Raw genomic sequence first — 23,293 nt, forward strand, 5'->3', positions numbered from 1 at the left:
AAGTATTTGTAAATCATAGAACCAATAACACATCATTTTGATAAGTATTTTAAAATCAATGATTGAATAACACATGATTTTTGTCTAGATTTCCAAATCCATTAAAATCATAGAACCAATAACCCCTATAAATTACATTTTCTTAAATCCCTTGTCTTATTCTTTGTTTTGTTTCTTGTACTAACAAAGACATAAGCGTTAAGGAAGCGAGTAAAGAGAAAATCCTTAATTGTCTACATTTTGTTATTGATCACCAAAGATAGTTCTTACAAGACACAACACACACATACTTACACTACTTAATACCACTCAGTACGTTACTTGGACTCTAGACTTAACAACTACTAGTACTAGAGATCCCTTTAAACACCAACAATTCTTAAAAAACTTTGCTTAGCTAGACATTATAACCAACAAGACACTCTTTCCTACTAACATAGTTAAACTAAACAAAAGACTCATTGCTTCTCGTCTTGTCACCAGAAAACACAATTGTTAACTGGGCTTAGATATGTTAATGGCCCAATAACTTCTTAACCCAAAACGAAAAAACTCTTCCCCTTGTAGTTGACTTGATCCATCAACGTCTTGTGCGACTTCTACTTTGTTGTTTCTTCTTTTCTGTGATGTCTTTATCTTCATCACACTGATTCATTTTTCTCCTTGTGTAGGACTGATCAAAATGTTCATACTTCAACGTTCAACCCCCTTGAATTCAGTGAGACAGAGGACGAAGACGTCTCACAAGTGTATGAAAAAGTGAAGGATTTAGAGGAATGAAGATGAGGTTGAGTTTGAGGAAGATGTTATTGTAGATGTGACACTAACATAAGTCATCATAAGAGAAATCTCAACTCTGTAAAACAGATGAAACCAACGGTAAGAGTGATTTTTTTTTTTTTTTTTCATTTTTTTATTCTTGGTTCGGTCGTTTCTTTCTGATAAAATACCGATTTTGCCCTTTCACATAGAGCAAACAGAAAAAATAACTTTTTTTTTTGCTTAACAATAATAAAAATGGTGAGAGAGAGAGAGAGTGTGGATTATTTTGGTTTTGTGGAAATCTGGGAATCTTCCTGATACTGATTGATCAAATGCTTCTTCTTTAGGGACTAGGGAGAACAAATCCCATCTCACGAGCTTGAAAGCTGAGTCTTTTTAGCGATTCCTGATCTGATTCATTTTGATGTTGATTCATTAATCTGTGAGGGAGAGAGAGTGTGTCATAGTGGGGGAGAGAAAGAGAGAAGATGAACGGTGGTGATGAGGTCGGAGGTTCGGGAAAGTTACCTCAGCCTCTGGATTGGAGATTTTCTCAGGTTTTTGGTGAACGCAGCGCTGGTGAAGAAGTTCAAGAAGGTACTACTATCTATCCCCATGGAGATTCATATTTTATACATAGATCTATTAGTCTTTTTGGATTTTTAAGGCATAATCAGGTGTTGGGTCATTGTAAAGTCTTGTTCTTTGATCGGAATTTGTTTAGTTACAGTCATAAGGATTCAATTACTGATATGTGGTTTGGTGCTGCTGCTTAACTTGGTTTACTTTCTCTGTATTCATCTGTTTACGTGTCTATGCTCCTCTTTGTATGCGTAGTAAGGTTTAAGATGGAGGATTTGTTTGTTTATCAGGTTTCAGAATTTATATTGTATCGTTTATACTCCCTCCGTTTAGAGAAGTATTTTTGTTTCATAATATAGGATGTTTCTAATTTTCTATGCAACTTTTAGATTAAATCTATATTTTATATTATGCAGTCTTATTTCTGATTGGTTAAGCTGTTTAAAAGTAACTTTTTCTTAATATGTGTGTTTTAACTAAAACATCCTATATTTTGAAACGGAGGGAGTATTAGCTTAGAGAGTGTTGAGCATTGCGTAAAAGAATTAAGGTTACTTTTTGGCAGCGAAAAAAGGAACTCTTTTAACCTTTGAGTGTTCTTTCTGGAGATATCTCGCATATTAGGATTTATGTATGTAGCTGGATGTGAATGATTCATGAGTTACAGTTGGGTTGAGTTACTAGATTTCTATAGAGCTTCCATTGTAGTTACATTACGAAAAAAAGATGTTATCTAAATTGGATTGGAATTCTTAAAACTGTAGCTGGTGTTTCCTCTGCAGTTGATATAATTTCTGCGATTGAGTTTGATAAATCTGGTGACCATCTTGCTACTGGGGACCGTGGTGGACGTGTTGTTCTTTTTGAGAGAACAGATTCCAAAAATGTATGCCCTCTCTGTCTTGCAAGCTTTTTCTTTAAACGTGTTATGAGATGGTTATGTTTTGTGATGCTTTTTACTGCATGCTTCTAATTACAGGCCAGTGGAGCAAGAAGAGATCTGGAAGGAACAGACTATCCACTGAGGCACCCGGAGTTTCGTTATAAAACTGAATTTCAAAGTCATGAACCTGAGGTACGTCTTTCACTTTATTTTTTTCCTTCCTACAACATAGGTTATACCTTGTTTTGGTTTTTCATGTTTGATTTTTGTCTACCAGTTTGATTACCTCAAGAGTTTGGAGATAGAAGAGAAAATCAACAAAATTAGATGGTCTCAAACAGCAAATGGTGCTCTTTTTCTCCTTTCAACAAATGATAAAACCATCAAATTTTGGAAGGTTAGAAATTCAACTATATTCCATGTTTCTTTTTTTGAATGACATAATGTTTTGATGGGAACTGTGGTCTGCACTGCATTGTGCTTGTTACTGGACATTTATGGTATATTATAGAAAAACTGGTCCGCTCACGAACAGTCTTTCGAATGTTGGAATTAAAACCTTCTTGGCAACAACAGTGTTACATGCTATTACTTCCTGAGTGTTTTGATCAGATTGATACTTACTACATATCTTTTCCTATGATTATTCTCTATAGATCTTATTTATCAGTTACCATTCGAGCTGAATATTTAATCGCAATAATTTTCTTCTTCTCATGTGAGAGTTTAAACAGGTTCAAGATAAAAAGATCAAAAAGATCTGTGATATAAATACAGATTCTTCCAGAACTCTAGGAAATGGAAGTGCTGCAAGCTCAAGTAACTCAAACAGTACAAACGCATGCCTCACTAATGGAGGATTACCTGACAAAGTAAACAATTCTTTAAGTAATGACTTCTCATTGCCGCCAGGAGGCATCCCATTACTGCGATTACCTGTGGTAGTTGACTCTGCACCACTTTTTGTTCTCTCTTTATCGTTTGTGCTGATCTTACTTTCAATAAGAACTACAATAGGAACACCTGATCTCACATCAAAGAAGCAAAAAATTTTTTAAGCTTCTGGTTGGTGCTATTCTTTAGCTCACTTGGAGGGTCAAAATGTTAGTGCCCAAGTGAGCTGAAATAATATGAAGCATTGGCATATAATGAGCTTATAAATATCTACAATATTACTCACATCCATTTAGGGTTTTGCTAGTTCTGAAGATTTTAAGTACCTTGATATTCTCAGTCCCTTCGTTGGTCTTCTCTACATTTGATTAGGAAGTTTGTATTATTTTCATCTGCAGAGTTATCTATTTTGCTCGAGTTTAGACTTATAATTCAAATGACAACCTACAGGTAACTGCTAGTCATGAGACTAGCCCTGTGGCTAGATGTCGAAGAGTATACACTCATGCCCATGATTATCATATCAATTCAATCTCAAACAATAGGTAGGTTATCCGTCCATTTGGTCACATAGTTGTTTTCCTTCCGCTTACTTGTATTGATCATGTTATTATCTTGGGTTATTTTGCTACCAAATTTCAAGTGACGGGGAGACATTTATTTCTGCTGATGATTTGCGAATAAATCTTTGGAACCTGGAGATCAGCAACCAAAGTTTTAACATTGTTGATGTCAAGCCTGCAAATATGGAAGATCTAACTGGTAAGCTGCGTTTTTCTTTTTAAGTGGTACAAAAATAATCTGTTGAGATGGGATGATCAAACTTGTTTCATACCTTTCTGTCCTCTCTCTTTTATCTGCTTACAATGATGTGGTGGTCCTTCTTGAGGCATGCAGCTCGTAAATGTCATTTGGATACTATAGCCTGGTCAATAAATTGTGGGTTAAATGCTTAGCTCGTATACAAGTGCATTCTTCTTGTCATCTCTCTACCCGCATGCTTGATTTGCTTTAAGTAAAAGTTTGCGCTCAGGGGGAGTTAATTCGAGCTGCAATGTTTATCCTGTTCGTTGTTGCAGAGGTTATAACATCAGCTGAATTTCATCCTACCCATTGCAATACGTTAGCCTATAGCAGTTCGAAAGGCTCAATTCGCCTGATTGATCTGCGACAATCAGCTTTATGTGACTCACATTCCAAATTGTAAGTCTTGAGACTGCTACCAACTAAGGTTCTCAGTAATGCAATTTATATAGAAAAGAGGATCCAGATATGTATAATTATCTGAGTTACTCCACGAGAATGTGATTGTTACATCCCTCGTGCCAACACAATAGGTACAGGGTGTATCATCTGGATAGCATAATAGTATCTTCAACTACTTTAGAAATCATGTTGAAGTAATATGTTTCGGATAAAGTGAATGCTGTTTCATAACTATATAAAAAAAACATTTCAAAGACTAAGATATGCATGCTAGAGATTAATGTGTCATAATCCACCGATGATGAGGATACCATAGTTGCATGACAAAAAAAAAAGACACCACATTTTCTTGTAGCGATTTCTGTCATTGCAACAAAACAGGTCTAACATTCCTTTATTGTGCAGGTTTGAGGACACAGAGACACCAAGTTCTAGATCATTTTTCACGGAGATAATTGCTTCAGTTTCGGATATTAAATTTGCGAAAGAAGGAAGATATATACTTAGCCGTGACTACATGACGCTTAAGGTCCATGCTTTTTCAAAATTTCCACTGTGCATTATGTCTCATTAAATCAAAAGCGTTGGAACTTATGTTATATTGGCATTGGTTATGCCATGACCTTGAAGTTATTTGTGATTGGTTCAAAACTGAGTAGCGTACAAGGAAAAGGAAAACTGGACGACCATGGTTTTATTTTATTTTCTGGCATCACTGGACTCATGGTTATGTTTTTTTACATGTCAGTTATGGGACATCAACATGGACTCAGGTCCAGTATCAACTTTCCAGGTTCACGAACATTTAAGACCAAAGGTCAGTATTCTGTACTTCATGATAGTGCATCGACAGACTCAGTGCATAACTGATGGCTACCTTTTTGTAACCATCTCCAGCTCTGTGATTTGTATGAAAATGATTCAATCTTTGATAAGTTCGAGTGTTGTCTAAGTGGGGATGGATTGCGAGTGGCTTCAGGTTCCTACAGGTATGCCTCCAATGCACATATTCTTCTTTAATTTCATCATTCACTTCTTACTTTTGGAATGAACTTTCCCCGCCTTAAATTGTTTCTAGCAATCTCTTCCGAGTGTTTGGTGTTTCCCCGGGAAGTACTGAAACTACAACCTTGGAAGCAAGCAAAAATCCAATGAGGTAACGAACTGGTGCTAGTGACAATAATATTTTCTTTCATTTTTCCTTAATTTCTATGTCAATTGGATCATATTTGTGTGTATTCAACTAACAGGCGACAAGTCACAACTCCCTCGAGGCCATCAAGATCGCTAAGCAGTATAACGCGCGCGGTTAGAAGAGGTTAGTGAGTTTTTTCCCTAAGTATCTCTATAGTATAAGCCCTTTAAAGGGAAGTGAGTAATAGAGGTAAATGAATAGTTTCAAAAAAATGGGAAACAGGAGCAGCAGAGAGTTCCGGAGTCGACGGGAATGCTAATTCTTTCGACCATACAACCAAATTGCTGCATCTCGCATGGCATCCAACAGAAAACTCGATAGCTTGTGCTGCAGCCAACAGTTTGTACATGTACTATGCTTAGAAAACAAAACATAATACTCAAAATGGAGAAGAAGCTTTTGGCACTTGTGAAACCGAAGGATCAGAGAATGCTTTTATATATCATCCATCATCAGCATCTTCATCTCACGGCTAAAAAGTAAAAACTATACTCTCTTTGTATCAATCCTTGACGACTTCTTTTTTTTTCGCGGGAGGAAATAGCAACCACTAGTAATGATACTCTTTTCTTCATTCCAACCACGTAAAATCCGCCATTTTCTCTTTAAGTTTTAGAAGCTTGTTACTTGTGTTCTGTCAAAAATGTTGGAACAAGAACCAGAAAAGGGAATCCGATTATAAGCAAAATCGTGATTGTAGCTTTCTCTCTTACATGACTTTTGAGAGTTGTTTATTTTGGAATATTCTTGAAAACTATTTAAAGATTAGTACTATATCTCCATGTTTTATTTGTTAGTTTTGGGTAAGAACTCTTTTCTCATATACATGCTTTCACCATGTTTCACGTTAAAGAACGAGTAACAAAATATTTGCTTTGTTTTTGATAATTAAACAAGTGTCTCGTAGCTAAGCTTTTATGCTCCAATACGATTTGGTTGTGAAAAAAAAAATTCTCAAGGGGCCACATGAAATCTAAGCCGTCCATGCGTCGAAGCGCAGCCACAAATCGTAGCCGTAGAAATGACGCGATGATGGGAATGACAAACGAAAGTGGAGTGTTAGTCCCCACGTGTTGGGGAAACAGAACACACGAACGCCAAATGGTCAGCTCTTACGGCAGCTTAACGCGACGACAATATCCTTAATTCTGTATCCATCGACACACGGACGGCTCCGATTCTATTCCAAATCTCGACGGCCACGATTCAAATATTCGAGTGTAATGATCTATCTCATCGCCATCGAGTGCACACATACATACTTGCTTCACAAGAACGCTAACTACTATTTGTCTACACTTATTCTTGAGCCAGAGTGGGTTGTGGAAATGATGAACTCGATCGGTGCTTTTTTTTATATAATTATTTTCAATCTTTTTAGCTAGCTAATTATGTAATAAACCACTAGATGATGCTTATTTAATGCAGATTTGATTATGTATAAAGAAGACTAGTTGATTACTTCTAATATTTCTTATTTGATTAAAAACAAAAATGGAAGTCTACGTGTAGGGCTTGTGCATGGATAAGAAAAACTCATGGGAAATGGGCGGGGCTTTGGGAGAGAACAACTCTTTTCTGACGTTTTTGGTTGTCTTTTGTTTGACGTCTTCTTTGGTTAGGTTTTTTGATTAAGAATTTTTTTTTTTTTTTGTCGGCATGTTTATATAATTAAAAATTAAAATGGGAATTCTCTTCTAAGCAAAATATTTGAACGTATGTAAAAATGTTACTATTTGTTAGAATGTGGTCATTTGCTCCTTCCGTACGTGATTTAATTTCCCTTGCACAACTTTGTTGCTGATAGAAAACACTTTGACAAACCAACATTTTGATCTCTTATGGATTTTATTTCATCAGTTTAATTACTATAGAAGTTAATTGAGAGTCACTAGCTAGTGAGACTTTTGTTCTTGAAAGAAAAAAGGTAATTGTGTTTGTATTCGGGTTAAAGTAAAGTACAAATAATAGAAAACAAAAAGATACGTAGAATCGATATTTGTCTAAACATAAGAAGCCAAACAAAACCATCTTGGCACAAAGACAGGCGTATCCAAATATGTTGGAAAAAGTTATTACCCCTCGATTTGTTCAAAGTTTTTTTTTTTAACCATAATGCTCACAACTTTGATTTTTCTACATTTGTAAAAGCTAATCGATCTTACTAACTCAAACAATTCTTCGAATTAATTAGACATATAAAAGTAAATGACATCAAACAAAACAACTCTATGATAATAGTAGTTAAAGAAGTCAACAAGTGAATTGAAAAAAAAAATTAACACCATCCTCTTGTCTTCTAATTACAAAAATTAATAATCAATTAACATAGATAATAGTAATACATAAAACTTAAAAAAAAAAAAGAAAGAAGGAAGATTACGTAGGATAGCATTAATCTTGTAATTTTGGGTTGCCCTATAAGACTGGTCACACACACCACAGCTCACAAACTTGTCTTGTCGTTTAGACTTTAACCCAACACTCTCTTCCTCTTTCTTCCTTCTTCTTCTTCTTCTCTCTCTCTCTCTCAAATTTTTTGTCTTATTTATGCGATAAGAACCACAATTAATTCCTCTATCAAAATCTTTTTTGTTTTCTTGATTATTTGATAAATTTTTCAAGAAACACGAAAAGATCATCAAAGAAGAGAAGGAAAAATGCAGGATCCAGCAGCTTATTACCAAACGATGATGGCAAAACAACAACAACCACAATTTGCAGAGCAAGAACAGCTAAAGTGTCCACGCTGTGACTCACCAAACACCAAATTCTGTTACTACAACAACTACAACCTGTCGCAGCCTCGTCACTTTTGCAAAAACTGCCGTCGTTACTGGACTAAAGGAGGAGCTCTACGTAACGTCCCCGTCGGTGGTGGTTCTCGCAAGAACGCTACCAAGCGATCCACCACTTCTTCCTCTTCTTCTCCTCCTTCTTCCAACACAAACAAGAAGACGAAAACCCCGGATCCGGATCTTGAGCCACGTAATCAACAAAACCCGGAGTTGGATCCGACCCGGATGCTTTACGGGTTCCCGATCGGTGACCAAGACGTGAAAGGTATGGAGATTGGTGGGAGCTTCAGCTCGCTTTTGGCTTCTAATATGCAGCTTGGTCTTGGAGGAGGGATCATGCTTGACGGGTCCGGTTGGGATCATCCTGGTATGGGTATGGGTTTGGGTTTGAGGAGGTCCGAACCAGGTAGTAATAATAACCCATGGACCGATCTTGCTATGAACAGAGTGGAGAAAAACTGAACGGAACAAAACAAGAGCGAGAGAGGTGTTTTGGTAAATTACATGATTTTAGATGACTCAGTCAGAGAAGAGTCATCACGTAGACAGTGAACAGTTCCATGTTTATGTCATTTTGGTAACATTATTATTCCTCCTTACCACTCTCTTACTATTTATCTATAAATCGGTTCTGTTTAATCTTGTGTAATAGAATGAGAAAACTCTGATTTGATGAAAATTCTCTGTTTTTTTCTTTTTTCCTTTTAAAACGTATTTTATAGAATGTTAGTAGAATACTAGAAAAAGACTTGTAAAGTATTTTATTAGACTGCTAGTAGTATTATACTACTTATTTCCTCATCCACAAAATTCATGACGTGACAAAAATGAAAGTTTTGTCTATATCATTATTTTAGGTTGAATCGTGAGGTATCTCGCCGACGAACTTTTTTTATTTGATTACGTACCATATCTCTTATTTCATTACTTTATTAGATAGGAACTAGTAAGTAGTAAGTTTGAAAACAAAACTAGGTTCGTGTAATCGTATAGATTAGGATATAATTAATTATGCATGAACCGACATAGATCAGCAAAAAGACATTCATTCACATTCTTAAGGCATGTGACAGATTTTAATTATCCAATTACTTTTTTTGTATATACCCGCTTACGTCTCAGAACCATGATATTGACTACCTACTAGTTAGTAGTCGTCGTTTTTTGTTTCTTGGGTTTAAATGTTAGATGGCGTTATGTCATAATTTGCATATAATAGTGATGAAAAGGTTTTAATTGTGTCAATTATTTTAGAAAGAGAAGACAAAAGTATAAGTCGTTAAGAAAAAAACAAAGTTATATTACATGTACATATATTATAAAAGTAGTTTTACCAATGATATTTTATATTTTGCCTTGGGACCATTTTTAGATTTATGCATGCGCAATGGCAATGCAATACTAATTTTTTTTCTTTTTTTTTCTCGTTCTAATTTAATTATCAGATGTATATGATTCTTAAATATATATTACTAATTAGTCTTTTAGAGTTTGGAGAACCGTGGAATTAATGGCATTCACAAGACGAGTGGGCTATATGTTTGGTTTTTGTGGAGAATATCGTAGTGGTGTCTATGGTTCTCTCACGGTAAGTAGATACTCGACATCATCAGGTTTTAGGTCGTTTTCGCTCTAATTAAGTGTTGTGGCGGAAGTTTGTTGTGATCACAAAATGTTTGATCGACGTGAACTGAAGAAAATTTGGGTTAGTTTTGAGATGGTTAATATACAATACTCATACATGCAAATGATTGAATTAGTATTTATAGAACACTTTAGATTAATTGAATCACTAAGTTGTTGTTATTAACAAGCTAATAGCTATTACTTTAAGTTGTACGCACGATTGTTCTACATCGGAGAACAATATCACACAAACATTCTACATCGATTATGTACTAGTTAATTATTCTCAAATCGGCTGATTAAAAATAAGTGACATCTTGTTTGCTAATATGTTTAATGTTTATATGCATTATCTTATTTATTCATATAAAATAAGATCGTTTACTACCTCAACATATATATCAGAAAGCTTTTGGCTTTTGGGTTGTAGTGGTTCGATAAAACTGTTTTGGAAATGAAAAGATAGATCCAATGTGGTAACAAAATTTAGCTCTTCCAAATTGAGATACTTGTATTACACCGGGGAGACAAAGAACAACAAGTTGCATTCCTTTTTTTGTGTAATTTTATTCTCATTTTTATTTTGTTGTGATAAGTTTGGAGGTTCACAATTTTTGTTTTTCTTAAATTGTGAGTGGAATGCACCAAAGGCGTGATTTGCATGCAATGTCCAATCAAAACTCTTAAGATGAAATGCACCAAGGCATGTTTTGCGGACCATGTCCAATCAAAACTCTCAAGAATTTTTAGGCGCTGATTAATCAAAGTATTTGTATTTTATATACTTAATATATATGGATACAAAAGATCAAATCTTAGTGTAGTGCATATGTAATAATGGATGTAGATGGCTCACACAACCCATACTATGAAAATCAAGTTTTGAATAGAGATAATTTTTAATGTAAGCAAATCTATATAATAAAAAAAATGTCAAAATGAAAAGTGGCTGGCAAATTAAATGGTGGTCCATGTGGGGAGGCTATAGTGATACTAGATAGCGCTAAGATACCGAATTTTCAATAATGGTCCACTTCTTAGAGACTAATTAAGGGAAACGAATTGAGATGAAGAATCAATATTGGTTTAAAGTTGAATTGACAGTGTTTAACTATATGTGTTAAAGCTATCATCTCTGAAAATTCCTCTTATGATAGGCTCACTGTTTCATAAACTTTGATAGACTGTTTTGGGTAATGGTCCACTCCTTATTACTTATTACATGTAACCAATTCCACATGTCTTGTAAGGGCTGTGTTCTGCTCAATTCATGTTTTGCCTTTTCTCCAATTTTTATTTCTTTACTGTTATCAGAATCCATTGAAGCATTGACAAGTAAAAACTATTTTTTTGTTGTTCTTGTTGTCAAACAAATTGATTTTGAATTGTTCTTTGTTGACCTTGATCCGTGATTGATAAATTACGACAAACTGAAACTGGTCCTATTCACCTCAACTGTTCTACATGTGACATCTCAATCAAATCCAACTTTCCTTCTCATTATTATTATCTCTTTGATATTATTAACTTATAACATATCTATTGGTGGATTCGCTATATCCATATTGGGACCTCTATAAAAAAAAACTTGGAAAACACATACATGTTCTTTTAGTTCTTTAAAGCTTAAAACGATCTAAATGTTTCAAGAACTGAGATAAAAGAGAAGAGAAGAGAATTACATATGGAGATGAGACGGGCTTTGTACATTACGATGTATGCCATATGCAAATCACCTTCTCCAGAGAGTTTAGTGATATATCCTCTTCGCGTTGAAGGCTCGTGTTAGCATCGTCGTATTGAACCCACTTACCTGTAAAAACATGTGTAAAGGTGTTCACCAAGTTTTAAATGACACAAACGTGTGTGGGGTTTAGAGTTACAATAAAGTCATTTTGGTTGTTTTTTTCAATGGAACTAACCACTCTCTTGCTTGACCCATGCCCCAGAGCCTGCGCTTCTTCCTTTGTGGGTCAACAGTCAACACCGAGACCAGGTCATAAATTCCGGTCAAGTGAGACGGAGAACTTATCGAACCAAACATATAGACTATACAGCGCATTCCAAGCTAGACAAGGAAGATGTTGACAACCGGTTCTTAGAGAATATACCTCCCTGTTGGTCACTGGTTGATGATTCGCCACTTCAGTTTGATGATCCCTGGAGAGATATATAGAGCAAAGATCTTAGAAAATTGTATTGATGGCAGTGTTCATAAGCATATATATATATACATACATATTGTACCTCAGCATTAGTCATTTTCACATCATCACCCTTTGAGCTGCTCTTTGCAGTGGCTTGCAGACGAAGCTTTTGACCTTCAATATCTCTCAGTTTCTGAAAGAAACAGCTGTTAGTTGATTTGGTCAACCACCACAGATAATAAGACCATAATAAAAATGGCTTTGTATACCTGGCGAGGAGCTTCCAACTCCAAAGGTCTTATATATCCAACTCCAACGGATAATCCACTTTCTTCAAAGATCAATAACGTGGAGACTATCATAAAAAAACGTTGTGCAACCGAGTTCCCATTAAAATACAAAAGAGAAAGCTACCATACCCGGAGAATTTTTGCTTTCTGATTACTCTCCCGTTTCCAGAAGAATCTCACAAACTGAACAGTCAAGATACCTTCAAGATCAGTAATAAGAGTTAAAGAGCCTCCAAGCCAGAAGAAAAAGGATTGAAAACTATCATTAAGTTAGAAGCTAAAGTTTTTCCTCTGGAACATGTTGGTTATAAAGCCTGTCACAATAGGATTGCAGGGAACCAGTAAGAGCAAGTACAGGGCACAAATATTAATCAGAGACTAATTACCTTGGCAATGAACTTATAAGACACTCCTTTATGTAAACCGCTGTACGACCCAGAGCAGGAGATGTTTTTTCAAGTTCTCCTTTCAGTCCCTAAAGTTTCTACACATGGACTATTCTAAGAAAAAATATCAAACAATTAAAATATACAAGGTTGCACGATATAATAAATCAAGAATCTGAGTCCAAGACAATGCATCACAAGTTTGAGACTTCTTTTTCTCAAGGACAAAAGACATATGTCTGAGTAAGAACGTAGGAAGATCTTCCACATAACCATGATATATCTCTTTAAACCGAAACAAATATTTTCGATGGATTGATAAAAATTACTCACATGTTTTAGTCTTTCATGCAAGTGGTTCACCTCATGTGATATGTGACATTTCAGAGAATATAAAGATTCTGTCTCTGAGCTTTCTTCGCTACTTTCTTGGCAATGCAACCTACAGCAACAGAAATAGATGGTTTAAGAGACATAACATTCCTTCTACGCACGGAAAGAGAGAAAAAAACTTTTCAGGGATTTCACATTTCTAGGTTTCAAATGTACCTGTACAGCAGTAAAAATGTCATATATTGCCTTGTTGCGCGGGCCTTAAACAATATACATACATCCATGCATACATAATACGCACACACACACATACCGATCCACTTCAACAATTGCAACAAAAACTTTGTACAATTTCAAGCATCCCAACTATACACTCGAAAGGAATACATTAACTGAATGAAAAGCAGTAAGCAAAGGTATTCAAGCATTGCTCTCTGTTTATCGACATTGCAAGGTGGTTTACATATCTATGAGACGAAACTTAAAGAGGAAAGATCTAAAATATATTAGCATAGAAGAGAGCATATGTTTCAAATTTGTACTGTGACCTGCTCAAAAGGTTGAAACCAAAAAGACACTTCACAGCATCAGGATCTTCGCTAGGCGATGGTGGTTTTAGGGACTGGGAAAGAGTGTACAACATTTGTGTCCAACATTCTTCAGCATCCTGCCACACGTTTACAAGGTTACTTGATTTTAAAAGTGGAAGGTTAAAACCATAATATGCAACCGAGTTTGAAAAAAGCAGCAAACTTGTTGCATGTGATTTCCATTATGCAACTGAGCAAAATGAGGATATTTTTCTGTAACACCAAAAGTTGGTATGAGGGAAAAATTCAAACTCTCAAATCTAATGATGAGAAATTTGGAAACAAACGATGAGAATTGAGATCTACCAAGAATAAGTAAAACAAGCACAAATATAATAAGCATACATGAACATAAACTAACCGTCCAGAACGGCATAGGTGCAACAGCCTTGACACTTTTATCAAGCTCACCAAATAACTCACGTGTTGCAACTGTGAGCATTTGAGAAGTTTGATCCAAATCCTTGGTTCGGGCAGATTGGTAACTGTGGGAAACGATCAAGAAACATATTTTAATTACACGAGATAGTGGCAATGCATAGCGCAAGTGAGATATATGAGTTTCTTTAGTTGAAACAGCAAGACTAAGATATAGACTCACTTTGATAATTCAGATTTCAACTCTGGGACAGATTTTAAACACAACATCGTTGAGTTCATGGAGCAGGTGTTTCCAAATTGACTACGCCAGCACTGTAACCCTGAAACCAATTTGTAATATTCGTCAGTCCATATGAAGCCAAAACTCCTAAAAGATTAGAAAAAGTCACCACCAGTTTTCACATTTTCAGAAAGAAAACTATGCCTTTTCTTTTCCCCATGAATTGTCATGAAGGTGCACTGATTAGGGTCCAAGCACCATACAGCTTATTACCAACTACCAAAACCATAGGAAACACACAAACGGTCCTAAACACACAAGCATCGTACAAACTTATCACCTGCTCTTCTTCAGGAAGATCCTCCATAAAAACAGGGCCTTTCTCTAGAGCCTTCATTTATTTCATCTGCAGTTCCCATCATCATCAATTTTTTTTTATCCTAAAGTGAAGAACTAGTGAAAATTTAGTATGTATGCACCTCAAAAAAGAGTATGAAATCATAATCAATTCAGGGAAACGTCACCAATCGAATTCAAGAAAAATTACATTTTTCAGTCCCAACGTGGACTAATCTGCATCATCCTGCAACAATTAAAAAGAACTCATCATCAACAAAACAAATTGAGGAACACATAACCAAAATTACAAAACACGCAGAAGGCCATTGAATCGAATTACCTTCCAAGAGTCCACCTTTGACCATGATCCAGAGGTACACCACTCAAATCATACAACTGAGCCGTTGAAAACATAAGGAGGCTGGCTGGCTAGTATCAATCTCAATACTCTCAAACACCTTCTTTTGCCACACTTCACACTGACTGTATATACAAAACTTCACAACAAAGTTACATTACCATTCATCACAAATCATATCAAAGAAGATACATTTTAGAATACAAGCCAACCTGTTAACATGGTTGATGGCGAAGTGAAGCGAATTTGATTTCTTTTCTTCTTCGTCTCTAAAATATCCGGACCCGAACCGGGTGGGTTAGACTGGATCAAGTCGGATCGGGTTTTATCACCTTCTTCGCTTCATAAACACATCAGACCTAAAGCCCAAAACGGCGGCGTTTATATTAACATAAAAAATAAATTAAAATTAAAAGAAAAAAAAAAGAAGAGGAAGAGAGGAAGAAGAAGAAGGAACAGAAGAAGCCTCTTGGGTCCCCTCTCTCTCTCTCAATTCTAATCATCGTCTCTCTTCTCTCTCTCTATTCTCTTGCTCGCGCGTCTCAATCAGTTCAATCTCTAACAATACACATATGCGCCAATACATGGTTGTAACGAAATTGCAGTGACGGCGTCGCAATTTTTTGACCGGGAAGATGCACGGAGGATCGTCGAAGCGTGGTGGTGGTCGAGGCGGTGGCGGGGGACCTTCTCGTAACCGTAATTCATTCCCTCCTCCTACTAACCGACATCCTTCTCCCGTCGGGAGGATGTCTTCCGTTGGTGTTGGTGGCTCCGCCGCTCCACGCCAGCGGAATAATCATACTACAACCGTCGTTAAGGCGGCTACGTCGGTTCCGGCGGTTGAGGAAACGTTTAGTATTGTTCATAAGGAGAGTCCTTCCGCTTTTGGGATGATTATACGGTTAACTCCTGATTTGGTGGAGGAGATCAAGCGTGTTGAGGCACAAGGTGGAGCTGCCAAGATCAAGTTCGATGCGTTTCCTAACAATAGCACTGGGAATGTGAGTTTCTTCTACTCAATTTTCAAATTTAGAGATTGGGGATATTTCTGTAGATTTGAGTTGAATTGCTTCAAGCTAGTTGCACTCTTTCATTGGGGTGAATCTTGAATTTGCTTTGATTTTGGTAGTTTTAACTTCGTTTTTGGTTTGTGCCATCGAACATATTGGCAATTCATTTCAGTAAAATTACCCTAGATTAAACTAGATGGTACTGTAGTATTGGACACGAAACCACTAAATTCTGGAGAAAAATTTCTGTTGCAGATATGTTTACAAAGATTCCATTGCTACTTAGTATCACATTAATTCCTTGGTCCATTTAGGTAGACATTGACTTGCTTATTGGTTGAGCATGTATTGTATGGTATGTTGGTTTACTAATTGAATTGCTGCTTCTATAGTCTCTTTATCCTACTGTCGATTTGCTTTCTTTGTATAGCTGTGGTTTAGGCAATAATACTGGTTGTCAACTGAATATATCAGCGTCCTTCTGCATACCTTTTTGTAATATATCTCCCCCCTGCATCTGTTTTTTTTTTCTTTTTTTCTTTTTGGTTACTATGTCTTTTCTTCTGGTGTCCTTATGGGTTTTTATTTAACCGTTTGAATTTGACACCGTCAAGTTGTTTTTGATCTTGATATAAACAGATTATTAATGTTGGTGGAAAGGAGTTCAAATTTACTTGGTCTGGGGAGCGTGGTGATTTATGTGATATATATGAAGAACATCAAAGTGATGAAGATGGAAATGGTTTGCTGATTGAGGCTGGATGTGCTTGGCGAAAATTGAACGTCCAGCGAACTCTAGATGAGTCAACCACAAGTCATATGAAGATGCGCTCAGTTGAAGCTGAACAGAGAGCCAAATCACGCAAGTACAAGTTCTAACCAGACATTTTGGTTGCATCTCAATATCTATGAGTTTTTAGCATAGTCTATCCTTTAGCTGCAAAAGTGTCTGCTCTCTTAGTTTTTTCTGGTTTTGCAGTCTTCAATGGGTAGGGTAGTCTTATTATGAGTCTTGGCACGATAGCATAGAACCTTTGGTGGAGCTGTGAACAATGTATCGGTATACACATGGTTCATCTTAGTGTAGCTACAAAGTATCGGTATACACATGGTTCATCTTAGTGTAGCTACGCTGCTGTGGATGTCAGTCTCTACTTACATTCTGAGTTAGTTATGGCTTAAATGGGTTTTTCTTCTATCTTACTCGTACATTTTTTCATCTTGGGTATGTTGAGCTGTTTTGTAAAACTCAGACTCACAGAGATTTTTCAGTGTGTAATGCTTTTTGTGTCCATAACTTTATTCTCATCAAAGTGGTTGTGCCTTAAATACCCTTACATTTTTTCTTATGACAGGGCAATTGTTTTAGATCCTGGGAATCCATCATTAAAGAAGCAGTTGGCTCTTGCTGAAGGTAACTTTTTCATTCTATTATATGGTCTTCGTTTAAACAGCATCTATCTATCTTTGAATTTTGAGCTGCTAATATGTTATTGTTGTTAAACCTTGTTTGTACCTCCCACATTTTCCCTTTTCCTTTCATACTCGGTGGTTTAAGAACATGGGCGTAGATAGCCATTCTTGTTTGAAACTGAAATCCATGCTCTTAAGTTTTATTGCGTGTTCAGGTTCTCTTCTCTTTTGGGTTCAAAACCTTTGATTATCTAGCATGTGATAATGTTTGGGTATAACCAATAATATTGTAACATATTCCCTGTGCTTTCAGGAAGTCCATGGAGAATGTCAAATAAACAGAAGAAGGAACCTCCGCCTAAGAAGCGAAAAGTTGATCCACCTCCAGGTATATAGAAAAAAATCTTTGCGACGAGCTTGTGGTAACACGTTAGGGTTTCAAATACTGTTGGGCTCTATTATATTTCCTTGCTGTTTTTTGATACCACAATTTTTTTTCACTTTTTGTACTATATGACAGTTCCTATCGGAGGTCCAAAGCCTTCTTTCAAACCAGGGGTTTCTACCCCTGCTGTGAAAAATAGGCTATCAGCTTCACCGGGACCGTCTCCTATTAATCAATACAATACCCCTCCTTCATATGAGATTGGGAATATTGCTAAAACTCATGCAGCTAACGAGAATGTCACACCAGTCCAGACAAAGGGCAGAGAGAACATGCTTGCTAGCGAAAAAGAACCATCAACCTGGAAAAATAATGCATTAAGGGACACATCCGGGTGCCAAGCAACCAATGTTAATAAAGAAATTGACTTGCAGACACTGCTGGTTGATATCCTAAAAGAGGCTCCAATGAGTTTGAAGGTAATACATAGATGAAACCCCAGATATATGGCTATTTCCATTTCTAGTACGTGTTTCCTCCATGTTGATGCCACACTCTTTTCATTTCTATAGGCTTTAGAAAAAGCTGTTGGAAATAGAATCCCTAATGCCGGAAAGAAGATTGAGCTAATTTTGAAAAAAGTAAGTCATGAAATTTTTTTAATAACATGTGATTTTGTGTGATTTCGTTAGGCGCAGTATGTATTATTGTGTCCCTAATTGTTGTTGATAACCAGATCGCAAATTTCCAAGCTCCAAGGTATTTCTTAAAACCAGAAGCAGAGTTGGGAAGCTATAAAAAACACTCACCTGATAGTGGAAGGTATGTGTACCTTAAACGAATTTGAATTATCACTGCAGTACAACACTCTATTATAAAATTAAATGTGGTTTATTAAATTAAGTAGGTGCATGAGGATAATGTCTATTATACAAAAAGAATATTGTCATGCAACATTGCTTCTTTAGTGCAGAATGAACTCTAGTTAAACCTTTAGGAGTCTATGTTAATTAGCTGAAGTTATGATCGTATTTAATATGGAATGAACTCGAGAAGCTATCAACCACACCACACCATATACATTCTCTATACTTCTACTTATGTCTTTTTCTCTTCATTGCCGTATCGGGTCTTAGTACAATGTTTTTTTCTTCAGTTCACCTGAACACCAGCAAGTGCTACCAATCACTGAGTGCAATCGCGATCAGTTACCCGTTCCAGGGGGAAATAACATGGAGAGATTTTCTGTGTCCGAGCGAAATGGAGAAGGTTCACTAGATTGTTTACCTGTGCATCTAGCAGAGCAATTGAGTATGCAGGAAAATGTTGACATTGAGCATCATTCACCTGGCATTTTTCATGAAGAAAAGGGATCTGACAATAGAGAAGGCCAGGCTCGTAGCTCTAGTGATAGTGACAGTGATAGTGATAACAGTGACAGTGGGAGTGACAGTGGGAGTGGCAGTAAAAGTGCAGCTGGAAGTGACAGTGGGAGCAGCAGTGACAGTGAGGCTTCTTCTAACAGTAAGGACGGTTCTGATGAGGACGTGGATATCATGAGCGAAGAGCCTCTACTGACAATACAGTCCGCTGAACGGGGTGCAATTAATCTTCCAGGTCATGGTGCTAGTACTGTTGAAATCGAGGGTCATGATTCTGATGCTGTCGACATTGACGGTCATGATTCTGATGCAGTTGACATTGATGGTCATGGGTCTGATGCAGTTGATGTCGAGGGGAACAGTTCAGATGAGGGTCATGGTTCTGAAGCTGACAGAAAAAAATTCTCTGATAATAACTGGAGAACGGAAACAACAACTGGTGCCAGTCCCACTGCAAATGAAGAAGTTGGCATTTCAGGGCAGGAACATTTTGCATCTGGTCATGACAAGCTGCGAGATCGCCAAAATTTTATTGGACAGCTGTTTGATGACACAGAGAATACAACAAAGGATAACTTTAAAAATGACAAACCTGACATCTCCGAGAGACTGGCAGAAGACCAGGACCCTAAATCCCTTGATTTTGAGCACTACAGTCAGATATCATCAGCACGGGAGAAAAAAATAAAATCCCAGAGCTGCAATCAGCTACCTGCCATAGGTAAAGATTCACAGCGTTCAGAGGTCAAGTATGATGCAGAACTCCGAAACTCTTCTGCCAGTCAAACGATAGATCCACCTAGAGGATCTCAGAAATCATTTACTGAAAAGTCGAATAGACATGGTCAAATGAAGCCTGTTGATAGTTCAGGTAAATCAAACAAGCATTCTGATGCCTTAGGAAATGTTCGTAAATCTGATGAAGAGGGCCATTTCCCGGATGAATTGCCTTCTAGTCGGTCAGGAAAGGCCTTGAGGGACAATCAAAGAGATGATGTTCATTTGAAAAATAAGTTTCCAAGGAATAAAAGAGATGGTGAGTCAGCCATTCGACCTTCATTACCTACCGAGATATCTGATAGAAAACACGGTGAACTGGATGGAAGTGACAAGGATCCCAAGACTGTTTCAGGCTTGGGCATAGGTTCTTCTCCCTTAGATAGCCAGAGAATACATGTGGAGAAATTACCTAAGGGAAACGGATCTGTCCTCCAAAAACAAGTTTCGGAATTGGAGTTGGGTGAGCTCCCTGAGCCATTGGGCGAAGATACAGCATTGAAGCCAGTCGAAGAGAAAACTTCGTTTAGGCAGTCAAATTCAAAACCAAGCACTTCCGAGAAATTGGGTATTGACTCGGATAAACGGAGGTCCAAAAAATCTGACTCAAAAAAGTCAGCTCCTCCACATGCTATCAACGGTGTCAAAGAATTGCCCGGACACGTTGTCGGAGATTCAGAAAGATCCCAAAAGTGGGCTTTGCAGTCACATGGGCAGAACCTTACAGGTACAGATACTGATATTGGCTCACAGAATAAAAATTTAGAGGATGCAGCCTATAAATCAAGACAAAAAGATAGTAGAGCAAGAGTTGGAAGCAGTGTGGAAGGTTATGGAGAGACAAACAAAAAAACGCCTGGTACAAAGCATGGCTCCAAACGAGCATCCACATCCCGATCATCAAGGGAGAGCAAAAGACATGCGTCTATCTCAATTTCAAATTCTATCAATGGACACAAAGATGCTTCAATACCAGGTGACAGTGTTGTCCGGGAGAAACGAATGACATCTTTCGATGAAGAAGACTCTTCTTATTTGAAATACGAGAAAGCTTCTCCTGAGCTTAAGGGACCAATTAGTGATCATTTGCAGTGAGTAAAATGAAACTTCAATGTTTGGAATTCTAATAATTTAATATTACATTTTTGAGTAGATAACAACGTTTTTATATTTCAGGTATAAAGCCTATGTGCAGGAGTATACGGACAAATATGATAGCTACTGCTCCGTTAACAAGATATTAGAGAACCACAGGTAGCTAGATGAACTCTTCGTTCATAACTCTGATCATTTGTGTTGTCCTAGATTATCAGCTTTTTATATATATATATTTATACTTCCATTTTTCTCAGAAATGAGTTTCAAAAGTTGGGCCAAGACCTTGGCTTTGCAAAAGGAAGGGATGTGGAGAGATATAACAAAATTGTGGAGCAGATAAAGGAATCTTATAGCAGATATGGGGAGGTAATTTTCTATTTCTCTAACCACTTGCTACTTATTTATCTCTTATATTTTGTAATACTAAAATATGAAACTTTTCGAAATATATCTTTGAAGGTAGAAGTCAACTTATTTACTGAAGTTTTCTTGGCATCAGATGAATTTCCAGCGTCATATAAAAATTTGGATGTAGAATGAAATTTTGAGACAGACCTCTCATTCAAAGAGGATGATGAATGATAAAATTGTTTGCTTGTGTAAGATTTGGGAAAATGTGAAAGACATGAATTTTATCGCATAAGGTAATGGGTTAAATTGGATTAGGGTAGGAAACATGTCCACTTGTGTTTACCTAGATTGATCTTCATGACAAAGCAATGGAAAACATAAAGCGTAGGAATAGGAAAGTGAGAAGTAGTGACTCTGTCGAAAGGGAATCATGCGAGTTTTTTTTTGCCATTTTATTTACCGATCCAAGCATGCGAGTTTTTTTTGCCATACTTGGTGTTGACTCATACTTGAGCGTTTCCCCCCTGTTTTGATTGCACATTATACTTGATCATGACTTATACTTATATATGTTATATGTCGCACAATCTGCAGAGGCACAAACGTTTGAAGAAAGTATTTGTTGTTCTCCACGAAGAACTGAAGGTGAGTAGTTACAAAACTCTCCCCCTAAAAAGCATAGTTCTTGGTTTTAAACTTTTAATCATCTTCCTTTGGATTCTTAATGCTTGTACTTGTATTAACAACAAACTATGGTTACCTCTTGCAGCAACTGAAACAAAGAATGAGAGATTACGCATCATCTCATGGAAAAGATTGATGGAGCTGAAACCAAAACTCTCTGGATCACACACAGTACGCAGAGGTGGTTGATATTCCCCTCATTTGGAGTCATCTTGTTGTTGAAAATTAGCCGTTTTTTTTCTTCTTTTCTTGTGAAATTAGAAATGATTCATAGGCCCAATTTTGTGTGAGCTGTACTTAGGGAGGACCTTTGGTAGATTTTATGGTTTTTTTTTTTTACTAAAAATTTGTTGCAGTTGGGTTTAGCTGGGTCACTCGATAAACTAATATGTACATGGAAATCAAAGATCAATGTAGATTCTTCTGGCTCTGTTTTATTTTCCTTTGATAAAACATGTAAAGGCTACCATGGTACCACCATATCCAACATGTATCTCTCTCACTTTCTTTGTAGTACAAATCGGAAGGTAAAAAAGTGACCAAAATGAAATAGTGTATAGTAGAAGGAAACCTAAACGCTGCCGTTTCGTTACGTAGTTGGACAGAGAGGCCAGCTATAATAATCCACGGAATGTTCCACTGATTTCCCTTAGGAGTAAATTTAATGGTGAAGCTATTGTTGGGCATCCTTCGACGGTTGAAGTGCTTGAAGATGGATCATGTGACCTCATTGTGAGTAGTCATCTCAATCCCCTTGGTGTGCCAATGGTTGATGATGCGAAGCCAAAACCGTCATCAAAAAAGAAAGCCTCACATTTTCCTCCATATAAATCATCAAAGTCAAATAAATCTTTATCTCTATCCATAAAGACAAGGTGTCTCTCAACACTAAGTGGGCAGAAGCTGACAGTAAGTTGCAAGAAGAAGGTGATGATAGAGAAGACGAAAGAAAGAGTTGTATCTTGTATCCCTCTGAAAGTAGCCTTCAGTAGGATAAATGAAGCACTGAAGGGATCAACGAGACAAGTGCACAGAGCATTACCATCTGTAGGCAATACATGATGAGATGAGTTTGGTCTCTTTTCTATTTCCTGCCATTTGTTTTTTACGTTCATTTACCTCGGTTCTTAAGCATTCACCGAGATGAAATTAGCCCGGTCTTAGGGGGCGATGGATGGTGTTCAATTGTTTGAAATATAT

At 36.9% G+C, this 23,293-nt stretch overlaps 4 protein-coding genes across 44 annotated transcripts; 3 read left to right on the forward strand and 1 right to left on the reverse strand.

Annotated features, from left to right (window-relative positions):
• Positions 1–590: 590 nt before the first annotated feature.
• On the forward strand, positions 591–6,296 carry LOC104746554 (serine/threonine protein phosphatase 2A 55 kDa regulatory subunit B alpha isoform). 5 transcript variants are annotated; one of them, XM_087488342.1, is made up of 15 exons: positions 591–879; positions 1,110–1,359; positions 2,127–2,230; positions 2,324–2,419; positions 2,505–2,624; positions 2,962–3,168; positions 3,572–3,666; positions 3,765–3,883; positions 4,201–4,324; positions 4,733–4,856; positions 5,076–5,144; positions 5,225–5,316; positions 5,406–5,483; positions 5,578–5,645; positions 5,724–6,296. In XM_087488342.1, the coding sequence occupies exons 2-15, from the start codon at positions 1,251–1,253 to the stop codon at positions 5,882–5,884; spliced, it is 1,566 nt and encodes a 521-aa protein (XP_087344468.1). In that variant the 5' UTR covers positions 591–879; positions 1,110–1,250; the 3' UTR covers positions 5,885–6,296. The 5 variants fall into 5 exon arrangements, with proteins under 5 accessions (XP_087344468.1, XP_087344469.1, XP_010466360.1 ...); XM_087488343.1 differs by having other exon boundaries at positions 593–879; positions 5,745–6,296; XM_010468058.3 differs by lacking the exon at positions 591–879 and having other exon boundaries at positions 883–1,359.
• A 1,523-nt stretch (positions 6,297–7,819) lies between these two features.
• LOC104746555 (dof zinc finger protein DOF3.1) lies at positions 7,820–8,999 on the forward strand. The gene has a single exon (XM_019236860.2). The coding sequence runs from the start codon at positions 8,183–8,185 to the stop codon at positions 8,780–8,782; it is 600 nt and encodes a 199-aa protein (XP_019092405.2). The 5' UTR covers positions 7,820–8,182; the 3' UTR covers positions 8,783–8,999.
• A 2,504-nt stretch (positions 9,000–11,503) lies between these two features.
• LOC104748390 (ubiquitin carboxyl-terminal hydrolase 7-like) lies at positions 11,504–15,403 on the reverse strand. Of its 37 annotated transcripts, none has more exons than XR_015582208.1 (15): positions 15,203–15,403; positions 14,973–15,115; positions 14,841–14,876; positions 14,634–14,699; positions 14,294–14,393; positions 14,054–14,177; positions 13,319–13,769; positions 13,103–13,211; positions 12,770–12,867; positions 12,513–12,583; positions 12,363–12,424; positions 12,194–12,286; positions 12,058–12,106; positions 11,869–11,910; positions 11,504–11,759 (listed from the first exon to the last, which is right to left on the reverse strand). XR_015582208.1 is itself a non-coding variant. In XM_087488319.1 (15 exons), the coding sequence occupies exons 5-9, from the start codon at positions 14,350–14,352 to the stop codon at positions 12,852–12,854; spliced, it is 438 nt and encodes a 145-aa protein (XP_087344445.1). In that variant the 5' UTR covers positions 14,353–14,393; positions 14,634–14,733; positions 14,841–14,876; positions 14,973–15,115; positions 15,203–15,401; the 3' UTR covers positions 11,504–11,759; positions 11,869–11,910; positions 12,058–12,106; positions 12,194–12,286; positions 12,363–12,424; positions 12,513–12,583; positions 12,770–12,851. The 37 variants fall into 37 exon arrangements, 33 of the variants coding, with proteins under 33 accessions (XP_087344445.1, XP_087344442.1, XP_087344450.1 ...); XR_015582210.1 differs by having other exon boundaries at positions 14,773–14,876; positions 15,203–15,345; XM_087488319.1 differs by having other exon boundaries at positions 12,770–12,878; positions 13,651–13,769; positions 14,634–14,733; positions 15,203–15,401.
• On the forward strand, positions 15,364–22,523 carry LOC104746556 (uncharacterized). The gene is made up of 12 exons (XM_087488307.1): positions 15,364–15,994; positions 16,643–16,869; positions 17,359–17,417; positions 17,730–17,804; positions 17,937–18,280; positions 18,374–18,442; positions 18,538–18,623; positions 18,958–21,051; positions 21,137–21,214; positions 21,313–21,424; positions 22,004–22,054; positions 22,179–22,523. Exons 1-12 carry the CDS (start codon positions 15,626–15,628, stop codon positions 22,227–22,229), a joined length of 3,615 nt encoding a protein of 1,204 aa, XP_087344433.1. The 5' UTR covers positions 15,364–15,625; the 3' UTR covers positions 22,230–22,523.
• Positions 22,524–23,293: the final 770 nt, after the last annotated feature.

This window comes from Camelina sativa, chromosome 15 (assembly GCF_030686135.1).
Source record: "Camelina sativa cultivar CO46 ecotype springtype chromosome 15, ASM3068613v1".
Taxonomy (NCBI): domain Eukaryota; kingdom Viridiplantae; phylum Streptophyta; class Magnoliopsida; order Brassicales; family Brassicaceae; genus Camelina; species Camelina sativa.